An 18,054-nucleotide genomic window follows, 5' to 3' on the forward strand; every position below is an offset into this window, starting at 1 on the left:
GGGCGCAAGTTATATCGCACAGAGAATGCTGAGGGGCAGGAGGGTATACACATAGTCACAAGAAAGCAAATGTTGGAGTAGGGAAGCGTGATCAACAGTCAAACGCACCTCTCTTCCTGGGGAAGCTCAACTGCATTTGGGGGAGGTTGGCTTCATCACCCCCCAATAAATGCCCAATGATTTTGGGTTCTCTAAGTCAGTTCCTCTGTGGGTACACGGGGACAGCTGCATGGAACAGAAAGACATAGCTGCAGGGCTTGGTAGGTTCTTCAAGCTTAGTCCCCGACTTTAGACATCCAGAAAGATACTAGTGAAGTCCATTCAAATTTGGAAGTGGAAGTGATGGAGGGAAGGTTCCTGTGGTACTCTGTACCAAGCTCTGTTTGACCCAAGGTTTAGGAGTGGAAAACTCACTGCACACAATTCCCATCCCAGAAGAAGTGCAGTGAGCAGCTTTCCCATTAATATATATGCAGGCTTCCCTTTGCACTCTCTGCAGAGCACAGCAGACCATGGCCCATATTAATTGAAGGGCTCAATTTCCCTGTTTGTGCCACGGCCCACCTTTAAACAGGTGCGCAAACCACAAACATTTAAAGAAGAATGTTCTGCCCCCAGGGAGCCACGAATTCGCGCTGCCCTGCGGCAGCACTTCAAGTGAAATACAGAGCAGCTAGTGAAACGCTTTTCCGTATTTCGCAGTCAGCAACCCGCCCACACTTTCAAGAGGCTTTACAGGTCCCCTTGCATGCGGGTGGAATGAGTGAATACACCTGCCTGCAGGAGGATGTCTGGGGAGTCCAATGAGGGGTTCCATGGGACCCCTCCTATATCCCTCAAGAGGGATTCCTCTCAGGGGGCGCACTGACACTGTGCCACCTTTTTGTGGTGCACTTTCAGTGAGCCCCCTAAGGGAATGTTTGCCTCTGCGCCCGCATCCGGATTATGGCGTGGGCACAGAGTCAAAGTGACTCCCTCATTTGCATGGGGCCAATCCATTGCAAATGAGATAACACCCTCTCACAATAGCGACGGCACTACATGTGCGCCAGCACTATCAGTATTACAGGAGGGACTGCACAAGTGTCTGCGGCCCCTTCTATAACACCTAAGTGCACCAGGGTGCACAAAACGAGTGCACACGCCCTTTGTGCCAAGGGGCACTTTCTGTAATACAGCCCCTGATGTGTCCTACAATTCCAAGAACCTTCAACCTTACTTCTGCTACTCAGGTATTATTTTTCACAGTAGGCACTTCTATTTCCAGTGACTCGGTGAGGTAGATAACTCTGTGACATTCACAGCTCCAGGTGGGTCGCATGATATTTAGTGAGCAGAACATCTTCCAGCCCAAATATAATAAGGTTATTGCTTAAGAAACAATCAATTTTTACCTAATTTCTCCCACCCACTTTCACTAGCCCTATCACGTCACCTACAAGAAGGGTCACAAGAACCAGCAGGAATTGCTTGATTCCTTATCTGACACTGATTAACCAGCAGCAGATTTGTCCGTTCAAGAACTTACAAGGGATGTATTAATAGTTGTCCATAATGTACAAGTAGTATTTTGCCCTCCCTGATCCGTGTGTATCAACTTAGTTTTGTGTAGGTAATGGTGTGTGTTCCTAGGTACATGTTTAGGACCGCAATGTCCTCACTTAATGCACTAAGGTGCACCATAACCAAAGGTGAAATTGGACGTTTGTGCTCAGACGAGCATTCCAGTGCACTAGGAGTTCCCTCTCCTGAGGGTCCTGTAGCCACAATCACAACCACCAGCATGATATTTACTGAATTAGAAATAGTGGCAGCGGGAACCATAAACTCTCTTGCATCAGCAGTTTCAAGCTGATGTACAGAAAAGGGCCCTCCATTTTTTTTTTTATTTCAAATCTTTTTTATTGAAGAATAAGGATAAAAATAAAGACAATACAATAAATCTTTAAAGGTACAAATGAACGAATTCTTGGTATCATGACACTCACAATAATCAAAAAGCAAATCAAGGGAAGAAGATAAGAAAAGGGAGAGAGAAAAAGAGAGGTAGAGAAGAGAAAAGATAGAGGAGAAGAGAAGAAAGAGGTGAGAAGAGAGAGGACAGGTGTATCCATAGGGCAATAGTAGTTGGTTTACCCAGACTTGGCACACTGTGTGCGTAGCAGAGAATATACAGTAAGTATATAAAACCAAAAGCAAACACCTCAAATTCCACCTAGATTCTGTCTAGGAAAGCCAATTGTTGAGATGCATATCATGGTGGTTCAAAGTGGGAGGATGACGCATCCAGGGATGTCCAGAGTTTTTTGTTCGAGGGCTTCCAAGTGGCTGACTGTAGTGCAGGATTATCTGCCCCTCTTAAAAATGAGAGCCATTCCAGCCACATTTTGAAGTTGACTTCGTCAAAATTTTTCCATTTGAAAAGAATGACCTTGCACGCCAATGTCAGCATAATATCAAGCAATTGTCTGTCATGAATGTCCGGCAATTGTGTTTCCAGAGGACCTAAAATGACATATATAAATTCTTGGACAGGCGTGATTCCAAGCACTTGTTGAATGTATGTAAATATTTTACTCCAAAATGTTCGTAATAGGGAACAATGAAAAAACATGTGTGCCAGGTCACCAGGAGCTTCATGGCAGTTCCAACAGGTAGGCGTATCCCTCAGTTTACATTTAAACAATCTCTGGGGGGTCCAGAACACTCTATTTAACAGCATATATTTCGTTTGACATAGGATCGGGGATATCTTGTTTGTCAGTGCGGTGTTGTGTATCACCTCCCAGTCTAATGCAATGCCTGTGGAATTAGGTTCCGATTCCCACTTAATTTCGGTCAGCCTATGTGGTTTCTTGGGTAGGGGGAGGAGCAATTTATATATTCTTGATACAAAATGGTCAGCATGGTATAGTATCCGTAGCCGGGTCACAAGCCAGGGTAAGTCTGTGTTGAGGGGGCATTTGGAGATAGCGGCCTTCAGTTTTAGGAACTGGTAAAATTCTATGGGTGGTAAGCTAAACTTTTCTTGCAATGTCGAAAAGGGCAGGGGTCTGCCATTATCATAGAGGTCATTCACTATGTGTATACCTTTTCCAGCCCACACATCCCAGTAAAGGGTTTTCCCTTCTATCCGGATCTTAGGGTTATGCCATAGTGAGAGTAGGGTGGATCTCTTAATCACCAGAGCAGTCTTATGGTACTGGTCAAGTCGGAGAAGTGCTCTTCTGGTATTTAGAAGGATGTATTTAGAGTGAGGTATATGGGCCAGATCCATGGTGAGGAGAGACGAGAGGGGTGCATCTGCTATTAACGACCGTTCAATAGTTAGCCATACTGGAGTGTAGGATGTATCCTCAACCAACCAAAGGGCCCCTTGCTTACAGAGGAAAGCCGTTTGGTAGTTCCTAAACGAGGGCAGGCCCAGGCCGCCCTTATCTTTTGCTAGCTGCAGCTTTTTAAGTGATATCCTGGCTTTTTTCCCTCGCCATAGGAACTCTCCGAACAGCTTGTCTACCTTCTTAATAAATTCGTCTGAGAAAGTCATGGGGAGCATGCTAGCCAGGTAGTTAACTAGAGGCGTGCACATCATTTTTAGAGTCTCAACCCTACCCCACCAGGACAAGAATTTTGGTGACCAGCTGTCTAGCAAAGTGGATATCTTTTTTAATGTTGAGTCTTCATTTAACTTCAGAGTCGTAATCAAGTCCTTCTCAAAGTCTAGGCCCAAATATTTAAAAGCTTTCGGTTGCCAGGTAAGGCCAGATGCTCCCAGAATTCCTTTATCCCCGATGTTGTTTAGTAACTTAACCTCTGTTTTATCCTTGTTTAATTTATATCCTGAGACTCTAGAGAACCCCTCAATTGTGTCCATCAAGGCCGGGATAGCCTCGTCAGCTTTTTCCGACAAGATCAGGACATCGTCGGCGTATGCAGTCAATTTTACAGTGCAATCACCAAATGGAACCCCAGCAATGGCTTCATTGTGTCTGATATGCCACAAAAAGGGTTCTATTGCCAATAAGAACAGAGAAGGCGATAGTGGGCAGCCTTGTCTCGTCCCTTGTTTTAGGCAGAAAGAGGAAGAGAAGGAGCCGCCCGCTCTGACTTTAGCAGTAGGGCCGGCATACAAAGCCATTACGAGTTTAGTAAAGTCTCTCCTAGGTTGAAGTTGCGTAAAACTGCCTCAAGGTAGGACCAATCTACCTTGTCGAAGGCTTTTTCCGCATCTAGTGTGACTGCCACCGTGGGGGTCGTCAAAAGCTTCGCTTTTTCTAGAGCATGGGCCAGTACTCTGGTGTTATCACTAGATAGTCTATGTTTTAAGAAACCCGCTTGAGACGGATGTACTAGGGTAGGGAGGACTTTTTGCAGACGGGCTGACAAGATCATGGCTAGTAATTTACAATCAAGGTTAATCAGGGAAATCGGCCTGTAGTTCTTTGGAAGTGATGGGTCTTTGCCGTCCTTAGGCAGGACTGCAATGGTCGCCTCTGCCAACGTGCCTTTGACTTCACCTGACTCCGTAAATTCGTGAAAGAGGTTTAGAAGAGGATCAACCAAGTCCGTTGCAAAACTTTTATAAAATTTGGCCGAGAAGCCGTCCGGACCTGGTGCTTTCCCACATTTTAACCCCTTGATCGCTTTTTCCACCTCATTAGCCAAGATCGGCCCATTCAGACTGAGTTGCTCCTCAGGCTTTAGCTTTGGTAGTACACATTCTTGTAGATATTCCTGAATTTTGTCCTCCACCACCAACTCGTTTTTAGCGTATAGGTCCTCATAAAAGTCTTTAAAGACCTCAGTTATCTTTTGGGGGTCCGAATGAGCGACTCCCGCCGAGTCCCTGATAACATTAATAGCATTCTTTTGTACTTTAAATTTTAAGTATGCTGCCAGGCTCTTACCGGCTTTATTAGATTCACATAGCTTAAACCTTCGCTTCCTATCCAGCCACACTCCCGCTCTTTCGCTCACTAGCTTGTTATATTCGTATTTTCTGTGGGTCATGATATTGAACGTTTCCTGGTCCCTTGTCATTTGGTGTTTGTTCTCTAAAGTAGCTATCTCAGCTTCCAACCCTTCTAACTTCGCATTACAATCCCTATTCATTGCTGAACGGATTTTGATGCACACCCCCCTTATTGTACTTTTCAAGGCCTCCCATCGCACTAGTTCTGAAGTGTCCCCTCTCACATTAGTCTCCAAGTAAGATCTAATAGCCTCCAAAATTTTTGTCCTATTCTGTTCTTTGTGCAGGATTTTTTCATTGAGCCTCCAAGACGTTTGTTTAGGGGACGGTTTAATGTTACTGATGGACAGAGATATACATGAATGGTCCGACAGTACCCTTGGTTCAATTGAAGTATCCTCTATCCTTGCCACGCCATTTTGTGTAATGAAAATGTAGTCAATACGGGAGAACGAGTCGTGAGGGGAAGAGTAGAATGTGTAGTCTCTATCAGTAGGGTTTTGTATTCTCCACGCATCAATTAAATGGAATTGTTGGCATAGTTTGATGAAGGCATTATGTGACTTGTTTGGTTTGAATGTACACTTAGAGTCCCTATCTAAGGCCGGGTCATACGGAAGATTAAAGTCACCCCCAATTATGTGTATCGCCGTATCAGGTACCGTTGCAATCTGCTTGACTAAATCCTGCCAGAATTCTAAATCATTAGTGTTAGGTGCGTAGACATTAGTGACAAAGAATTCCGTGTTATCCCTAGTGAGTTTCACCATAACCCAGCGACCCTTTTCATCTGATGAGGATGACAGTAGCTCTACCTTGGACTTCTTTGACATTAATACCAGAACCCCATTCTTTTTACCGAGTGCACTAGATCCTACAGCCTCTGTATAAAACTTGTTGCGCAGAGTGTAGAACTGTTTAGCATCCAATTTGGTTTCTTGCAGCAGAACAATGTCCCCCTTTTGCCTCCGCAAATAATCTAATATCTTTTGTTTTTTAACGGGCTGATTCAGACCCTTAACATTCATGGATAAAATTTTCAATCGATCAAGAGAGGTTGTACCAAGTGGAGTGGACAGTGTTCTATGTGACATTTACCACGGTGTATGTATCATGGTTGTACCAAGAGAGCCAAGGGAAAACATAGTACTCGGCGCATCATGTAAAGGGCATATTGTTCTGCTACTTAAGCTGAAATACAGTCGAAAACCACAACCAGATACTTGGGTACCCAAGGATATAGCTCGCCTGGTCTGAGTATGGATATACAAACACATCATATGCATGATACAACTTGTCCAATCAGGAGCAAAGAGATAGATCAGAAAAGAAAGAAGTGGTACGGAGAGGAGAGGAAAAAGAAAGAAGGAGAATGAAGGAGAAAGAAGGAAAAATAATACAAACCATAGAACACAGCACCCATCCCTCCCAATCCCACGCAACCCCCCACCTCACCCACCCCAATTGTGATACAGAAGCATGGCGACGTGAGGAAAACCGCAGTAACCCCCCCGTCTAAACTCAGTCATGTATAAACATTGGAACAACAATACATAACGAAAAATGCACATAAAAGGCTATGCAAGCAGTGGAAGGTTGGAATGATGCAGTAGAACCAACATGTGAACAACAGCGCACACTCAATATACATTCTCGGTAAATCAGAATAATTCCTGAGTGCTCACCAGACTATGATTATCGAACAGAAATTTGAGAATATAACCTCATGGCCCATTGGAAGATATTATAGCGTCATATCCTTCACTAAAGGCACGTAATGGCTAGTAGTATCCAAGTCGTCACATCAGTGGTGAAAAACCTAAACAAAGAACAATAGAACATCAGTAATCAGTAATCAAAGAGTCACAGTTTTGTCAGAACGAATCCGGTCTACTCCGAGTAACCTGTCAGTATATCAAAGACTGGAGTTAGACAGCACGTTGTGATTTATATATCCCGGCCACCGTCACATTGGGACCAACAAGGCGAGCCAGCACTAGTCAAAAGGATCAGATCAATAACAGCTGGACCGCGCCAGCTTGAGCCAGGGAGGTAAAGTAAAGAGACTTCCAGGTCATCATAGATCCTCCAGTTGTGGAAGGTTTCCGTAAACTTGAGACCTATCCTGTAAGAACCCAGCAATAGTTAAGCAGAACTGACTTTTAGTAAGAACAGAGCGCAGAAAACTTTATGACAGAACCTAACGTGGTCACTTGTATCCTGATGCAGAAGCCGAGGCTAATAGACCATCCGGGTTATTGATTTCCATGTCTCGCTCCATGTCTCGTTCTTCTACATCCTCAAGCATCCGTTTGAGCTTCATGGGGTCCGTGAAGTAGTGAGACGATCCTCGTATTGTCACCCTATATTTCGCTGGACCCACAAAACCAAATTGGTATCCTTTCACCGATAGTTGTGGACGAAGGGCAAGGAAGGCCTTCCTTATTTCCACGGTTTCCTTACTGTAGTCTTGAGAAATGTAGACCTTGGAGTCCTTCCACAAAATATGATTGTGCTTCCGCACGAAGGCAAGGATCTGCTCCACATGTTGGTAGCGTAATGGTTTACAGACGATGGGCCTTGGTCCTTTCTGTGTTTTAGTGATTCTCCTTGGGACTCTATGTGCCCTATCAAATTCAAGAGGGTTGGAAAAAGTCAGGTTCGTGGCTTTAGTGAACCAGGATTCTAAGAACTGAATGCATGAGCCTTCCGACTCTTCGGATCCTTCCGGAATTCCAAAAATGCGTAGGTTCCCCCTCCTATTCCTGTCTTCCAACTCGGCCAGTCGTCTAGTTGTCTGGTCAGAGGAGATGTGTAGGTGTTTCAGAGCCGTTGTAGTTTTGACCTCTATGTCCTCCAGGCGACTGATCCGGGATTCTGTTTCTGTCAGGCGCGCATTGGTGTCTCGGATATCTTGACGGATTGCCACCACTTCCTCCTTGGTGACCTTGGCTAGGTCCTTCACCTCATCCAATCTGTTCAATATCATGTCAAGTGCGTCCGGGGTAACTTTCTTTGGCTTGTTTGGCGATCCCGGGTTAGAGTGATCAGATTTAAGTCTCTTAAGGGTTCCTTGGTCTTTGGTATCCATTGCGATCACCGGTTCTTTCTCCGTGCTGTTAAGAACTGTAGTTATTGACCTGAAAGTTCCCCTCGGTATTGACGCGGAGCAAATAACCAGCACTCGACTACCTCGGAGGTTGGTCAGCCAGAACTCAGCTCACTGATGATAGCATGAACTCAGCTTACTGATGATAGCACTTTTGCAAAAAGGCATTTGTGGAACAGGGCGTCCCATTCATTCATTCACTCATTCACTGTGTGCACGTGGCGATGACTGAGGCTGGAGCATTAGGGAGCACACTGCGAGTTGGCGTTAGGCAATCCAGGTGCACATTTCAGCAGATGTAAGTCCTCATGAGTAGATTGTCAGATACTGTGAGACCACCATGAATTGTAACTGTAAAGATTGCGTTGTGGGCTAAGGCAGGCACTCCAGGTACACAGCGTAGCAACAACCATCCCCTCTGATCAGTGCAAGAGTATGTGCAAGAGTATATGATTATTTTCTCCCTTCATAGCAGGGTAGATCTCAACAGTTCTCAACAGTGTTCATTTGATGCCAAAAACCGGCCGATTGGGCATAACTAGTGAGGAGAGACAGTTTGCCTCGGTTTTACAGGCATTTCCGAGTTGCGGCCGCCATCTTGGTAAAGGCAGGGGAAGCCTTGCTATGGCCGATCAGATCGTACTTACACGATCGGTAATACAGCTGACCCGGTGTGCACTTTCCCCCCGTAGACGCATCCACCTACTTTCACTCCTCTCAGGACTTCGGATGCACCGCTGCGCTTCGTAGGAGCTCACTACACGCTCCGTTTCCTTCCCTTTGATCGCGCTGCCGCCATGGACGCCTCACTCGGCGCAGCTCTCGATCCGCTACAGCTACGGACACCAGGGTCGGCTCATCACAGGCAGGGAGTGATCCGACGCTAGATCCTCCGATCACATCCCCGCTGCAAGCATGGAAAGGTGTTCCAATTTTGTTCGACGATGCTCGTGACGGGAGGAGAGACGCTTCAAACCGCCATCTTCCTCGGCGTCCAAGCCACGCCCCCCAAAGGGCCCTCAATTTGATTTAAAAAAATATATGTGAAATGATATAAGCTCAGCTTATGATATACATTAATAAACAATTATTGGGCCGAATTTCCATTGATCAATTTTACTTTAGGGATAACTGCCAAAGCTGTGTAATTCATCAGTTTAGCCAGTATGGGTTTCACAGAGTATAACATCCACTTTCTTGTTGTCGTAAATAAAACAAGAAAATATTTCATCTTTTAGAAGAATTAGTAAAATTGTTTATTAGAATGTACAACCATTACATGCTTTGCAAAGTACAGCATTCCATATAGTTACACTCCTTCGATCTAAACTAGCGTAGAGAGATGTTAACTAACTTGTAATATCACAGAAACTTTGAGAAAATTGATTACTAAGAAAACACAAGCTGTGGTTTAATGAACACACTACATGACCATATTTATGTGCTGGAAATTGTGATCAAATGAGATACCTATACCTTGAGCTATAGTAATGCATTAAAACAAGGGGTGACTGGATACACATGAACATATAGTTTAATTGGAGGTTTCATAATTATACATAATCTAAACCATTAAGCAGTGGGTGGATATTCAGATAACGTTAAAATAAATTAGTTAGGAACAGGGGTCTCAGTTGGAAATTGGAAACATCCATTGTTGAACACCAACTGGCGATTAACTTACACAGTCTATTTGTGGAATATCAGGAGAAAAAGAGGGGGTGGGTCTGAAATTAAGCATACCTGCTCTCCGATCCTTATCATGCTCTGACTTCTTATCATATACCTTCCTAATCATGTACTTCTTCCTATGCCTGTTTTTCATGCCTGCTTATAAGAATTCTTCTTCTTGGCTGCTCCCCCTTTTGATATTCTTGACCTCCATATCCTTCAAATCATGCCAGCAATTCCATGACCACTCATCTTGCCTCTTTGTGGTGTCCCTGTTCCTGAAAGATTGATCCAAATGCCACATTGTGCGATGTCCACTGTCTCTGCCTGAATCAATGCCAGCTCACCATATGTGCTCACCATGGAGCCTTACCCCACAGTACCATGCTTGCTGTCTCGATGCCTCAGTATCCCTTGTTTGCTCTCTTTCACCCATTGTGACCTTCCAGCTTTCCATGTTGGCTATCCTAATCCAGTTACGCGATTCCTGCTCCAAGTGTTTGCTGTCCATGCATCATACTGCTTCATGCCAAACTCCTCTCACTCTTTCCGCCCGCCCAGTGCTTGAAGTTCGATCTGCCATCCCTATCATCATGGGCTCCAACATCGGCACCTCCGTGACCAACACCATTGTGGCGCTCATGCAGGCCGGAGATCGGAACGAGTTCAAACGGTGAGTAGGATCTCAACTGAAGGTCAATGAGTTTGGATTAGTACATGCATGTGTAGATTCACAACAGGTTGATGGCCAGGCAGACTACAAGTGGTGGATAAAAAAACTGGAGGGGAGATTAATGGTGGAATAATGAACAGACAGTAAGACACAGGGACTGATTTAAGTCCTAACGGGTGACTCGATGTTCTGCTAGGGCGACGGACTACATTACTCCATCACCCTGGTGGAATGACCGCACCCCAGATTTATAAATGACTGCCAACCAGGTGGCCATTTATGAAACATTTCCAGGAACTGCGTCATGGCGGTTCCCGTTTATGAATTTTGGTGTTTGGTGCTGAGCTCCGCCAAGATGACCAAGCCCCGCACCAAACAGTTTTCTTTTTTTTATTTGCCAAAAGAAACTTCCGAAACAGGAGGGAAGCACTTAATTTTTCCTCATACATTGCACATATATATGTTTCCAGACAATTGATTTATCAGTCGGGCACATAACCCTCAGGGCTCTGCAATGCTTAATTTGTAAAAAAAAATAAGTTCCAGCGCTCTTGTCAAGCCACGGCAGCTCACACCACACCTTGCCCTGCTGTGCTGCCAATGACAGTAACAGCACAACGACTAACCATCACACTCTACAAGTGTGACAATTCAGAATATGTCAGGCCCCCAAAGTTAGAACAATGACTTGGGCGGGAGGTAATATTCACTTTTAATGAATATAGCATTAATAATTAACTGTTGTTGTGGTCATCTCTAAATTATCTACACAGTGCCACCTTGTTTTAGGTTGTCACAAGCGCAGGTGCTGACAATTAAGTGCCGGTGCCGAGCATCGGAAACCACCAGCTCAATTTAAGCACGGTGGTTCTGTCATTGGGTGTAGTATATGCAAAAACAAAGTCCAGCCAGGTAAAATCCGAAACCTGTTAAATTGAATTCAAAATCAATAATTGTGGCGTTGCGTGGTACCCAATGCAATCTCCTGGTATTATCTTGGGGAATGGTACCCTATAACCGTCCGTCAAGCGAACATTGCTGGCAAGACCCTAGAAGTGGATGAAAGAAGCTTTGTGGGAACAGGTAGATAAGCAAGAGAGTAGAGATAGAGAGGAGCATATTTGTCGATGTATTTGTACACTACAATGGTAGAAAAAGGAACAGGATGGGGTGCTGGAGAGAAGGCAAGTGAGGAGGCATGGGAGGAGATGAGAAGGTGGGGTGAGGGAGACATAAGAGGGGTTTTGATGGTGGCATTGAAGGCGGTCTGAAGGGATAGCAATGGAGTAAGCAGGGAGCCCAGGTAAGAAGGAGCAGCCACAGTTCATGAAGGAAATGATCAGCATAGAGATTAGAATCTAAGGGGTGATTGCAATTTATGAGGGGTGGGATCCTACCAGTATCCCATGGAAATCCCACCCCGTGCAGAACTGCACCTGTAAAAATCCCTACATGTCCACTCACTTATTCCACAGGCTAAAAGCATGTCATTTCCTCTTTCAGGCCGCAGATGTGGGATTGCATTCCACTTGAAGGGGGAAACCAGGCAGTAATTGTGCCCTCTGTACCGGGCAACATGTAACAGGATCCCTGGTGCCACATATGCCCCCACCCTCTTGTTAACATTGAAAGTCCCTGTTTCCCGAAGAGGAGCATGGAATGGATCCCTGCAAAGTGGGCGACAAGCAGTACTGAGTTTATAGGTGAGGCCCATCAACACTCATTTTGGGGCCCAATACTTAATTTCCCTCAAAGTTAGTTTTTTTTTTTTTTTTTTTCAAAGTTCAAAGTTTTTATTATTATGATTTGGCTCTCATTGAGGGCCACATAAAATAACATACATATTATCATGACAGAATAAGCACAGGTTACATACAGCTTCAAAAGTATTTCCCTCATAAAGTTGTGTTCAAGAGAGAGAAAAACACACAAGGAGGAAAAAAGGAGAACGAGAGGAAACCATGACAAATGGAGAAAGCAGGGATGAAAAAGAACCCGCAGAGTGAGATAATAGGGCAGGGAGTGGACAGTGGTGGAGTAAACAGGCTTGAGGTGGATTCAAGACTAGATAGACTTGGCATTGGGCACCCTGACATTCCATAGCTCCACCTGTCTGCTCAGTGCCAAACTTTGGGCCCCGGCACACCTACAAATTAGGCATTGTTGACAGGTGTCTGGCACCTGCCGCCCTTCTGCTGCAATCAGGTCATTAATTGCAAGTCACTTTATCGGATCACATATTACCAAAGGACAGCCGCAGTCAGCCTTTTTAAGGAACTTCCCTTTAAACGTTAACTACCCACAGGCCATGCAGCGCTAATGAGCCGTGGGTGTTTTTATGTTAAACTTCGTTGATGCTGAACAAGGACATTCCCGGGCTCTTATAACAGGTTACAGTTTAAGGGTCTGGCCGAAGAATTTCTTCATTACCGTCACGAGTTTATGAAATAAGGATACATTTTGGGAAAACATTTCCCCAATGCCGTGTAGGAGCGGCGCACGGAGCATCGTAAAACAAGCAACGAGAATGTGCTCCCTGTCTCCAGGAGGGTAGTCACAGCCGTCATATTGGATGTGTGAGCCCCCCTTGGCCCTAAGCATCGGTCCCCGCCCCTGCTGCACTAATGCTTTGTTCACTAATCTCTGTGAAAGGATGGCACCAACGCTCCTTGATTACTGGGGATATTACTTTCATTCTTTCCAACAGTTTTCCATTTTATCTTTTTTTGCGTACTGGTGCTTTAACCTTGTAAGGGAAATCCAGTGACTTTGTATTGAAGGAGTGGGGCACAGGGTAGGATTTACAGTACATTGCACATGCTACGCCCTGCAAAATAATGTGCCCATCGTCGTACGGATGCTGCAATGATCCTGTAAAAAAAAAAAAAAGTCCAGATTATCTAAAGTATGAGTGCGGATTAAAGATAAGTATTTAGAGGAAAGACTGTTAGTGTAGTTGCGTCACTGAGGTGCACCTGAACCCCACATCGACCCCACATATCGATTACATACTACTCTACAACATACACATGGTACCACTGCTCTGTAGCTATCACTCTACACACCACACCATCCCCATCCCCACCCTATTCTACATGTCAATTTGTACCCACACCACCCAAACCACACTACAGCCTACCCCATGCTATCCCTGTAGTATAGGCATCTACACCCAGCACCCTGAACCACTGCATACACCCCTCCTAATCCCATTCATTCATGCTACACCCCCACCTTCAGGCTACACACTATCTACACCCTGCAGCCCAATCACTACTACCCACTGCACGTTACAGTAGACTTACATCCTGCAACCGCTCACAATCTATTTCACCACCTACACCCTAAGTCACCAACCCCACCTTGCATCTCCACCTTCGTCCAGTGCTCGTCTATTGGGACCAAAGGCATGCCACATTTTCAGATAATATTCAAAAGATAAATGTACATACAACATCACCTCCACTCTAGGTGTGTGTATGTGAATATATATATATATATATATATATATATATATATATATATATATATATATATATATATACAATTCAGCTTCCCCAATTGTGGAAGTAGTAGTACAACAGAAGGCTCCTGACACATTTGTGTGGAAGAACCACCTTGATCACATAGCTTGGCGCCATTAGAACAAGTAAATAAATACACAGGGTTGTCATGGCAATCATGTCACCGACATGGACATAGAAGACTAGTAAATCAAATATAAAGCCAGCATGTTAATGACATGTGAGCCAAATTTATATGAAGTAAAACAATGTAAACTAAAACCTATCAATTGGCAATGTATTTATGCATAACTCGCAAGTTATAATCAATTCTAACTGAAACTGTACTCATAGGAGCACGAGTAATGAGCACTCGGGTAAGTACCCAGACCACACTATTTAACCAGTTCCCTGACCGAGCATAACTTCCAATGTTATAACACAAATATCAATAACATTTCATTAATGCAAACAATGTGTCAATGTATCTACATAGTTGCTGTATATAAAGCGCAGGTTGTCGCATAAAAATAATAAACACACATTTTGCCCAAGTGGGCTTACATCCCGGTCAGATAACCGCACAAATAGGTCAACTTCAAGTCAGTGAAATTTACAAATACTTGACAAGTGTCTAATCTACGTAATATTGCCGATTAACCCTGACAAACTGAATTAAGTGAATTAAAATAGCTGTGCACCTAAAAGACTGCGGGAGCGGTGCAAAGAGCTAGAGATGTAATATCAGAATTTGATCCATGTGGGATTTTGCTATTAAGGATGAGTATGTACCGCGATTCCAGCCTCCTAAGCTGGAGCTCTCTGTTGCCCCCCCAAAGGATTTTGGGGATGGCATCAATGACAAAATACACTAGGTCTTTAGCATTTCCCTGGTGGTGTTCTTGAATGTGTCTTGCCACTGGATAGCTTTTATCATCATTTGCTATGGCCCTAAGATGTTGCTGGATCCTAACATGGACCATGTGGATAATACTACCCACATAACATTTATGACAGGTACATTCAAGTACGTAGACTGCAAATTCACTTTTGCAATTATACGATCCGCAAATCATAATGGGTGTCTCACGTAGGGGTGACTGTACGATCTTGGTGTTGCAGCAATGATGGTAAGCCTGCACCTAGAACATTTTTGAAATCCCCTCCTTCCTCTCAGCCACTCTGACCCACTCCTGACCTGAGGAGAGTTCTGCACAGTTCCCAACGCATGGATTTAGCCCTTATAAATGATATTAGGGGAGCATGGGGAATGTCATGTCCTATCACTTGGTCGGGTTTGATGACTTTCCAGTGTCTGTGTAGGATGTTGCGCAGTCAAGCATGATAAGCTGAGTACCCATTAATCAGACAAACGTGACCAATGTCAGTAGAATGTTTATTCGTCTTAGGTGTGCCAAATAGCAGGTCTTCTCTCTTTTTGGCTGTCACCTTGGCTTGGGCTGAATCTAAAAACTATGTAGCAATGAAGGAGTGTGCAGTTGCTATGGGGGAGGGATGGAAATGGCAGAGGCTGGGTTGGTCAACACCCCTGCTCTCATGTAGAGTCAGGGTGTCTCCCAATATGGCAAGTGGGGCCCTCACACACCCGGTTGGGGGTCATGCTTCATCATAGGGCTTGTTACTCGTCAGGCTGGTGCTGCAATGCTCGATGGGCACACTTTGAGGGGCTCTTTGGTGGAGATCTTTTTCTCAAGCCGTATGGGTGAAGTGCGGTTGAGGGGCCTAGTGGTGTAGATGTGTTCAGAAAGATGTGTAGGAGAATAAAATGAGGTGAGATGGTGCTCCAAAATGAGTTTAATCAGCAAGCCCACTTGTCTCAAATAAAAAATCAGGGATGTCACCACCAATTATAATGATCAGAGGTGTATAGGTTTGTATGTAGTCGGGGTCAACATGTTTCTCGCCTTTTGTATTAATAATCATTTTGCAATTTGTCAGGACCTATAGTAATGCACTGTCTACACAGTGGTTGGTTTTAGAAGTGAACCAATCACTCAGTCGACCTACCAATAAGGTACCTTAATTATTCAAAGAGTAGGACCAACCCATTGAAATAAAGACAAAGAGAACAACATTAAAATATGAATAAAGTATTCATACACAACAATTGAGCCTCCAAAACAAAGGTAAAGGCATGCCGCATACACATGTGGTTAGTGCAACACAAATGGTGTTTGGCCGGACAAACATAAAAAGCAAAGTTGTGGCAAACGTGACACACAGTAAATACTCAAGTGTCAGTAGTGGTATCCAACCACCATAAAAAATGGTGTGATAAAACTCACCAAATTCAGGTTTTAATCACTCCTCATCGACTAGCAGACAGAGGAATGAGCATTACTAAATAGTTAATGTCTTGCTAGTGAAAAGGGAGCTAAAACACACAAAGGATAAGGGAGCCAAAATCGAGCTGCCCTCATGGGGTGTCTTACCAATGATGAGGGACATTGGTCTTTACCGCTGGCGAGTGAGACCGGGTTCTGTTACTTACGGTTCTCCTGGAAACAGTGGCCGGGAACCTACCCCTCACAATGTCTGGTCGGGAGCAAAGATGGTGATTGATGCCGGCAGGCTTAAGTAACCCGCTGCCGGTCGGAGGAGCGGTGGAGCTGGAACGACTCTGGTTGCGTGTGCGCGTTAGCACCTACCAACAGGATGGAAAAATATGGCGCCCATCTTGGAAGGTGGCGGTTTGCATAGCCATATCGTAATCATGTGGTTAAAGGCATCAATTCTGGTCAGAAAAGGTCCAGTCATAGAATGTTGAAGCACAGGGAATTAGAAAATAAGCAACATTTTCAGTCATAATAACCCTCCGGTGGTCTGTGATGGCTGGGTGAAGGACAAACCATGCGGATGTAGTTAAACCATGCTCAGTGACAGGATATCCAACTACATAATGGTGGAGAAGGTGGGTGAGAAGCAGGGTCTCACAGCGAAATGCCACGGGGCAATCTGTCAAAAACAGGTCAAGGGACATACTGGACAAGACTGCACAAGTCCAGTGTGGAAATAACACAGGTACATGATCTTGTGTCCGACTGTCTAACTCTGGCCAGGGTCATGTTGTGATTCTTCAATAATGTCAAGGGAAGTGTCCCACAGACATAATGGGGAATTCCTCCTGATGGTGACAGAATTTATGTGGAGTAATGCGGAGGAAAAGGAGAGGTGGAAAGGAATCTAGTTATTGACTTTACTTCACGGAATACTCTCATTGAGTCAGTTACTGTCACAAGACAGTCTAAAAATCCAGCGTTGCTCCCTCCTAAAGAGTCCCTGTTTGTTAACGTTGGGGTGGGCCTCAATGAAAGTCCATCTCAAACTGTCTGGTGGGTGTCCTTTCTCGGCAACATGTTGGCAGAGTTTGGTTGTTGGCCTATTGCAGCTGCGATGTTCCATTATCCTAACCTTTACTGCCCTTGTTGGCATGCCAGGTAAATGTGTAAATACAATTGCTGGTGTTGCAGTTAGTGTGTGTCTTTTAGACCCACTTGAAGTTGGTCGATAGCTGGAGTTCTTTAGTCCTCTCAGTGAGAGGGTACTCGGAGCATGAACCACATGCTGAGTGACCCGTGACAGGAGGTAGCCCCCATAAGGATGGTTAGTTGTTATTGCCTGGGACAGGGTGTGGACATGTGAGGACCAGGAGGTCCTTCCGGTTGCTGGTGCATTTGAATGCAAACCTGGGTGTTGCAAATGTCAGGTTCCCTGACTGTAAGATGCCCCATTTCTTTCTAACGATTTGCTTGATTCTCTTAGTATGTGGGGTGAATGTGGTCACAGGTCAACAAGGCCTCCTTACTTTTAGGTGTCTGTTCAAGTGAAGCCTACCTGTTGTTATTCCAGGCCCTCTTCTATCACTGCCTGACTATAGACTTGCATCTTGAGTTGTTTACACAGATCACTCTGTACCCCCCTCATTTGTCCTGGCTGCTGCAATTACGCATCATGTTTGCATGTGGATTGCTATTCTTCAATTTGGTCGGGTGAAAACTGCTGGCATGAAGCATAGAATTACCTGATGTCGGTTTTCTATAAGTTCTGGTGTGTATCCTATAGCCCTCAACGTAGACCACTAGGTTGATAAGCGTGGCTCAAATCC

At 44.7% G+C, this 18,054-nt stretch overlaps 1 protein-coding gene across 1 annotated transcript in view; it reads left to right on the plus strand.

The window, feature by feature from the left end:
• The window catches only part of LOC147666738 (sodium-dependent phosphate transport protein 2A-like), a 149,882-nt gene that overhangs the window by 41,020 nt on the left and 90,808 nt on the right, over positions 1-18,054 (plus strand). The window contains exon 7 of the mRNA XM_086948912.1: positions 10,314-10,425. Coding sequence (XP_086805038.1) covers positions 10,314-10,425 — 112 coding nt within the window. The remainder of the gene's footprint in view (positions 1-10,313; positions 10,426-18,054) is intronic.

This window comes from Lissotriton vulgaris, unplaced genomic scaffold (genome assembly GCF_964263255.1).
Source record: "Lissotriton vulgaris unplaced genomic scaffold, aLisVul1.2 SCAFFOLD_610, whole genome shotgun sequence".
Classification (NCBI taxonomy): domain Eukaryota; kingdom Metazoa; phylum Chordata; class Amphibia; order Caudata; family Salamandridae; genus Lissotriton; species Lissotriton vulgaris.